The sequence below is a fragment of the Tarenaya hassleriana genome, unplaced genomic scaffold (genome assembly GCF_000463585.1).
Source record: "Tarenaya hassleriana unplaced genomic scaffold, ASM46358v1 Cleome378, whole genome shotgun sequence".
Lineage (NCBI taxonomy): Eukaryota > Viridiplantae > Streptophyta > Magnoliopsida > Brassicales > Cleomaceae > Tarenaya > Tarenaya hassleriana.
The window spans coordinates 19955-27994 of NW_010966764.1; the positions used below are offsets into that span (position 1 = coordinate 19955).

The 8040-nt window shown below is 29.4% G+C and overlaps 1 protein-coding gene and 1 long non-coding RNA gene across 2 annotated transcripts in view; one reads left to right on the forward strand and one right to left on the reverse strand.

Moving 5' to 3' along the window:
• LOC104822799 overlaps positions 1-3973 on the forward strand; it is a 16826-nt gene extending 12853 nt beyond the window's left edge. The window contains exons 3-5 of the long non-coding RNA XR_002024549.1: positions 3392-3463; positions 3565-3593; positions 3695-3973. This is a non-coding gene — a long non-coding RNA (uncharacterized LOC104822799). The remainder of the gene's footprint in view (positions 1-3391; positions 3464-3564; positions 3594-3694) is intronic.
• Positions 3974-7565: 3592 nt separating this feature from the next.
• Positions 7566-8040, reverse strand: part of LOC104822808 (uncharacterized protein At4g14450, chloroplastic-like) — an 861-nt gene continuing 386 nt past the window's right edge. Inside the window, exon 2 of the mRNA XM_019203582.1 lies at positions 7566-8036. Within this exon, the coding sequence (XP_019059127.1) occupies positions 7861-8036 (176 nt within the window). The 3' untranslated portion in view covers positions 7566-7860. The remainder of the gene's footprint in view (positions 8037-8040) is intronic.

Sequence of the window (8040 nt, forward strand, 5' to 3'; positions counted from 1 at the left end):
GTTCTAAAAACCGTGTGTTCCTCGTCACGCAATAGTACCGACCCCAATCGGCTATCCACGCAAGTCATCGGGGTGCCCATAACCGTCCTGTCATTCGGACGTTGGCGCGATTATATCATCGCCACATTCACAATCATATCCCATACGGGTGACATCCAACCCGGATCGGATGGCCCGTAGATGGGACGCAATCTCGCAACCATCGTATAATCATTCACAAGCGTCCATTTCTACAATCACGCGCTAAACGTTAATCCGAACCCTTCCGAATTAACGCTAGTGCCATGCCAGCTACCCCAATCACATGCATTTATATAGTTTATTTACTATACATGCATTTCCGCTTGTGTAGTCTTTTATATTTCTTTATATATTTTCTTTCATTCTCTTCATCGAGTTTACCGAATTGTACCTCCGGTATGACTTAGCTGGTCCCGGTCCGCCCGGATAACGAGTTCGGTTCATTCCGTGGTTTCTAACCTTACCTGTTATTCATTTTGGGTCCAGACTACGTGGGGTCCGGTCTGGCCCGTAATTCCGGTATAATTTATATTTTTCACTTTTTTTTCATAATTTTAACTAGGGTCATATTAGACCCGTCTTATCATGTTTTTCAATTTTCCTCATGGTGAATTTTTACAGTTCCGTTACTCCTTTTTTTTTTTTTTTTTTCAGACCGATCGGTCTAGTCCTAGACCGATCGGTTCAGAACGGACGTTCCGTCTCGTCAGACCGGACGGTCTGGCAAGTGCGGAACGGACGTTCCGTCTCGTCCAGAACGGACGTTCTGGCAAGTCAGAACGGACGTTCCGGATTTGCAGAACGGACGTTCTGGAGTCGTCTTCAACCTCCAGACTTCGCGTTTTCTTCTACGGACCTAGAACGGACGGTCTGACCTCAGACCGGACGTTCTGGTCCTCGGATTTTCACCAAAACACACAAACATGCACGATTCACTATGGGTATAACATTAAAACTCATAAAATTGCATGCACAACACGAATCAAACATCAATTTCTCACAAAATCACTCAAAACCCAAAACCCCATGTCTAACAGACTTCCGAATTAAACTCGAATTCACTCACCTCGGGTTAAGCCCGTGCTATGGGTGTTGAATGGGAAGCTTTGGGATGTTCCTCTTGCTCTGTAGAAACCGATTTGAACGTCAATTGTTCGGATTTGAGAGAGAATTTTCGGTTGGAAATGAAGAACATGTGAGGGAGAGAGAAAATGGCGATTTAGTTCTGATTAGGCCAAATTATGACACGAATTCGGACCCAGGGCGGATTAAATCGTGCACAAAGTCAAAAAGTCGGGATTTTCTGGTCGGATTAGTGCATTCGGGTCGCTTTCAGGTCGGTCCGGACGAAAGTCGTCGTTTGGTCGTTGCCGACACTCTGGTCCGTCCGTTCTGCGGTCTGGAACGGACGTTCTACTTTTTTTTTTTTTTTTTTTTTTTTTTTTGGGTGTTACTTATACAATTACATTGACAAACCTAATCAATATAAGAATGAATTTATAATATAATAATTCAATGAAATATAATATCTATCTTTTATTCGATCTTTAATACATATATATATTGAATTAATAATATAATTTTTAAAAATGAGTTTATAATATAATAATTCAATAAAATTTATTTATTTTTTCTTTTTTTATCCTTCGAATATATATATATATATATATATATATATTAAATTACTAATATAATTTTTTAAAAATTAATAGTAATGATTTTTTATAACGAAAAATAAACATTTTATATTAATAAAAAAAATAAACCGCGCAACGCGCGGTTCTCCCCTAGTCTATATTAGGGGTGGGCAAAATATCTGAAAAATCCGAACCGATCCGTTATTCGATTCGTATCCGAACCGAAAATTCGGATATCCGGAGTTTACGGATCGGATACGGATATTGATTTGGAGATATTTGTCGGATACGGATCGGATACGGATATTAAAATTGAATTATCCGACATATCCGATCCGGTCCGTATTTTATAATAATATTATTAAATATAAGAATAATTTGGTATGTAGATTTAAAATGCTTAATATTTACATGTTTTTTTAACGTGATTCAAGAAAAATTTTATATATATTGAGATTTATAATTGTAATTTTTAAATATTAAAATTTATTATGTTTAATGTTTTGAATTTTGAAATTTGAATATATTTGTTTGTGATAGATTATAATTGTATTTGTATTTTAGTTGATTTGGAATGTTTAAATTATGAATTTTAAATTCGTGAATATTATTTATATTAAATATATTATATATTTTATTTATGTTTAAATTTGTTATTTGATTTAAATTAAAAATTTTATAATATTTTAGGTCGGATACGGATATCCGTAAATATCCGTGATTTTAACGAATATCCGAAGTTGCGGATATCCGAAAATTACGGATCGGATACGGATAACAAAATCGAATATTTGTGCGGATCGGATACGGATACGGATATCTCAAAAATCCCGGATATCCGATCCGTGCCCACCCCTACTTTCACTGCTCTAGGATCTTTAATTATTTTAGATTAGATTTGATTTAGATCAATTTAGATTTATATATCATATTTTCTCCCATGATAACATCAAATCTAAAGTATCATAATACTTTTAGAATACGTAATCCAATCAATCTCAAATGGTCATATAATATTTTTACAGATTAGTCAAAAAATTAATCTAAATCTAATTAATTCTTAATCCTAAAATAATACAAGATTATTGTTAAACTCAATCTCAAGCATTCGTTTCTGGAGTTACTATGATCTATTATATTCTTGCAGTTTTTCTACAGTTTTCGTTGGATTCTGAACTTTGATGCACAAATGTTCGAGGCATCAACGAGTTTTCTACGGGGGTCGAGAATCCGTCTCAATAATTTCAGAAACTTAAACTAGATCCAATCATAAGTAAATATAGAATAAAACAATAGATCTAGAAACTTACACTCATGATCATGACACTTAGAAGAAAACACTGGATTGAAGAGAACACTACGGGAGAAATCGAACACAGGATTAGAGGGAGTATTTTGGGAGAAATCAATTAATAGATGATGATGGGTTGACAAAAGCTATCTTCGTTATATATAAAAAGGGTCATTGTAATGTTTAAATGGAAAATTTTATTCCGGATCGTTGTGATTTTGGCTTATATTTAATAACTATTCATTATATGTAACTGATATGTAGTTGTATAAAATTTTAAAGAACAAATCAAAGCAAAAAAACGTATAGTGGTCTAGAGCTCGAACGTTGTATTCATTACCCACTAAGAAGTTAAGAACTATATTTATTATTTGCTCTCTTCTCATTAATTCTAATTTATTGTATTAATGCTTATGAATACAATGTTTCTCATGGAACGAAGATTACACTTCCAATCAACAAATCACTAATGTTGGTCCTCATGGAACAAAGATCATCGTTCATGTCCGCTAAGGTATCTGTAGGTCACCCTTCCATCTCTTTCTTTTAGTTTACAGTGTTTATATTATGTGCTATGTGCAACGATGTAATGTCTCTACAAAGAGTTTTTTTCAGGTTATTTTGTTTTCAGGATTAAAAAAAAGGTTTGTGTTTTAGTATCACCGATTCAAAAATTAAGCACTCATCATCATGAATCATTTTTTCTAAGGTTCTATTTTTTTTTTTTTATGGCTATGTGATGTAGAATGAATGAGATGATGTAAGAACAAAGAGGAGGGAGAGAGTTAGCAATATCTGGAGACAGATTAAATAATAGCTCACAGGTATGGTAGAAGGATTGATATGGTTGCGTAGAAGGTTTGGTCCTTCGAGGATGTAAATCTTCAATAACTACATAATGCTACTCTTTTCCGGTTCGTCTTCTTCTATTTACTGTTGAAGATGGAATCAAAATAACAGAGGAAATAATAAGTTAGATTTAAGACATGTGCTTTTATTATTGTAAACAAGGTCGTTATTCTGATTTTCCGATACCTTCTTCTGGATACACAACATGTGTAGCTGTTATTAGACACAATCATCTCTTTGTTACAAATGTCGATGACTCGAGTTGTGTAATATCCCGAAAAGATGAGATCGAGAAGATTATAAATAAAGATCTTTTTTTTTTTGGCACTTCATCTAATTTTCATGGCTATCTATGTTATGACAACGATATCATTTGCTTTGAAGCCAACTGATGTGGAGACACTATGGGGGTTCATGTGACGTGTGTTTGATTTCAACCCGAAGTATGTTTTGCAAACGATGAGAAAATGGAACCGACTCTGGGTATTCTCATTATTCCATGGAGTATTTTTTGAGAAGGTGAAAAGTTGTAATTTTAATGGCGGACATACAGTTTTTCTATTGATCACCTGATCTTGGAGGTGGAAATGAAAGGATATTGAAAGTTGGTGAGATTTTGTATAATGTAAGGTTGAACCTGCCAAGATCTATTGGTAATGTTTTTTATACTCTAATTCCTTTGAACTTAACGCCATCTTATTTTCTAAATAGTGAGTAATCAACATCGACCATAAATTGTTTGCATGTAGTCTTGATAGATGCATCATCCTTTTTTGTTTTAGGTTACATAAAATTCAAGAAAAACAAGTTCTTTTCAGACAAAAACCAAATCTCTACTACCAATCCACTTATTAACACTGTTAGAGATTGTTTATATATCGATTTATATTCCGATTTATATAAATATTTGGATGGCATTTCTCTTTTCCATTGATTTTTTCCTTTGAAAAAAAAATCAAAATTCCTATTTCGTTATAAGGAATAATTAGTGGTTTTCAGTTTGCATTTTTTTTAAATATTCTGACAGGATAGAAATTATAATTATTTAAATTTTTTATTTGATTTTAATTTAATTAAAATTCAATTCAATCGAATAAGATGTTTATATATATATGTATATACATGGATATATATATATGTATATATGTATATTTATGTACATTAATTTATGTAAATAAAATAATCCAGTCTGCTTATTTATATCAACTTTAGTCATTCTCAGAAAGGTTGTTACACATTCTAAATAGTTTTGATTTCATTTTCTCAATTATCTTTTTATTTTATTTTAAAAATTTTATATTTCTATGTATCAAGTTATAAGTACAATATATATATTTAAGAATAATAATAATGTTTTATTATTATTATTATTATTATTATTATTATCATCATCATCATCATCATCACCATCACATAACTATTTTTTTCTGCAAAGAGTTTAAAGAAAAAAGATGGAGAACAACCTGAATAATAAAAATAAATAAATACCGACAATAGGGCTAACTTGAGTACATGTAATATATACAAAGCTTATATGGCATTAAAATGTGCAACTGTTTCAATTTGATTTGTGAATTACGTATATATAATAAGAAGACCAAGATCAGACATTTAATTCGACTTAATATACGAGAAATGTTTATATGACGAAGGATTTCTAGATGATATATGAAAATATATTTCTATATAAAGAAGTTATCGAGTATTATTAATTTATTTGATTGATGAATTTCAAGTTGGTATATGAAAATATGAATGTTGTAGGATAGTTATATATAAATTAAAATATTATTAAAAGTAATAAAATTTTAAAAATAAACATATATACAAATCCTAAAATATATTATAGACATAAAACTATTTCAATGGACAACTAAAACCATGAGTTTAAATCAACAAAAAAATTCTCATTTTATACAAAACTTTTTAACAACTTTTCAACGGTAAAATCTCTAAATTATATATATATGGGAAAATAACTTAAAAATCATAAATATTCAAAAATTTCCATATAAATATACGAATTTTGACATTTCTATAAAAAATACAATTTTTTTTTATAAATTTGTCTATAAATCTACATTCACTCTAACATCGATCACTATTTAATCGATTTGATGACAGGTCATTGCCATATGTAAATTTTACTATTTTTAAAACAAATGATAACTATAATATTTAATAATATTATTCATTGATATCGAATAAATCATTGATATCGAATTTAGATATCTATTGTTATTCTCTCTCTGGTAGAATTTAAGGAAGAGAGAGTTTCAAATGAGAAACATAAAATTTTGTTTTGTTGAATGGAATCTTCCCAACAATCTCATTGTTTAAAAATATATTTATCAAACTAACGATAATCTGATTTTTCAGCTATCATGGATTTACCAAAAGTGGAATTCTTCCGTCGAGTCATAAAATTTGTAGAAATATTGTACTGATATTTTTCCACCCCTAAAGTTTATATTATAATTCATAAAAATGGAAACACATAATATATTCACAATATCTATTTGAAAAAATTGAAACATCCCATTATCTTCATATTTTCAAAAATATCATAATTTTATTTAAAGAATATGAATTATAAAATCAAAACATATTATAAAACTAATAGAAAAAATATATCTACTTAAAAATATCATGTAAATGTATAATTTTGCAGGAACCATTAACGTTTTAATTTTTCATAAATATCGTTAAAAATTAATAAATAATTTTTCATTGATATTTGAAGTAACTTATGAATCTGAAATGAATCAAACGAATATCATAGAAACTATTACGATTTTGATGAGGGATAATGTAAAATGTCAGTTTAGTGGGTTAGACATCTCCTAAGTGTCATTGGATTTTAGTTTTGAAAGTTTTTCAAAAACTTATTGAATCATGTGTTGAAGTATATACTCTAACTAAAATGTTAGTAGTATTGAGTATTATTAGAATTTGAATCTTGTAAGTATCGCTTTATTTGAGATTCTAACTTTTATAATTGAAAAATTGCGAAACGATGATATATCATGTATGTCAAACTAAGTCAACTATTTCATCATATAATTGAAAAATTCAAGATGAATTATGAAGAATCATGCAAAATAAATAATGGGATGATAAGTACTATTACAGATAAATTTAACGAAATATAAGTGAAACTAAGTGAAAGATCTAATTAACTTAAAAAAAAACTCTAATTCATATATATATATATTTAAATTAGAAGTCAATTGATTTTATACGGGTAGTTGAATCAATATTATTATGATAAAATATACATAATACACAAATATATATAATATTAGTTTTTTAGTTTTTTTAGTATAAAGATGACAAAATTTTAGTTTGTAAAAAAATAATATATTAATTTATAACATATTTTGATAAATAAAAAAAATCGTAAGATCAGTATTATATTTCAACTATTGATACTAAATTATAAAATATGAAAATCTAAGTATAGACGTTATCTACTGATAAATGATATTATTATTTCGATATTTTCAAAAACTATTTATCATTTTGATTTAAAAATATGAATTATAAATTCAAAAATATAATACAATAGATTTAAATTCAAAAATGAGAATAAATTTTAAAAATAGTTATATATATTTATATCAGCGCGATGCGTGCAAGGTTAATAATTAGTAAGAATTTGAAACAACCAAAATATGACAAAAATATTCGTGGTATATGCCTATGATAGAAATAAACAATGACCAAAAGTAATAATTAACAATTATTATCTACTTTTTAAAATTAATTCTTTTTTGATATATTATTGGGTTTCTCTACTATATAACATCACTTTCTTTTACACCTTGTATTAGTTGATTTTTTTGGTATATATATGTAACATTTGGTTTTTGTTTTTGTTATGCACAACAAAAGAATAGAATTTCTGTACGAAGAGATAAATATTTTTGTTACATTAATATTAATATTTTTTATAATAAAAAAGTAAATATTTTATATTAACAATAATAAACGAAAAACTGCGCGGGTCTCTCCTAGTAATAGAAAAAAAAATATCATAAACCGTTAGATCTTCTACATCTTTTAAACGGGAATAAACGGCGGAACAAACGGCGCCGTTTCGTAATAAAAAGGCGCCGCCGGGTGCTGCCACTTCTTGAACACCGGCGTCTTCTCCGTCGCATCCTCCACCGCCGGTGACTTAGACGGTGGCCACGAAATCTGGTCGGCCGCCACCGGGGGGGAGGCGGCGAGCGGCGGGAG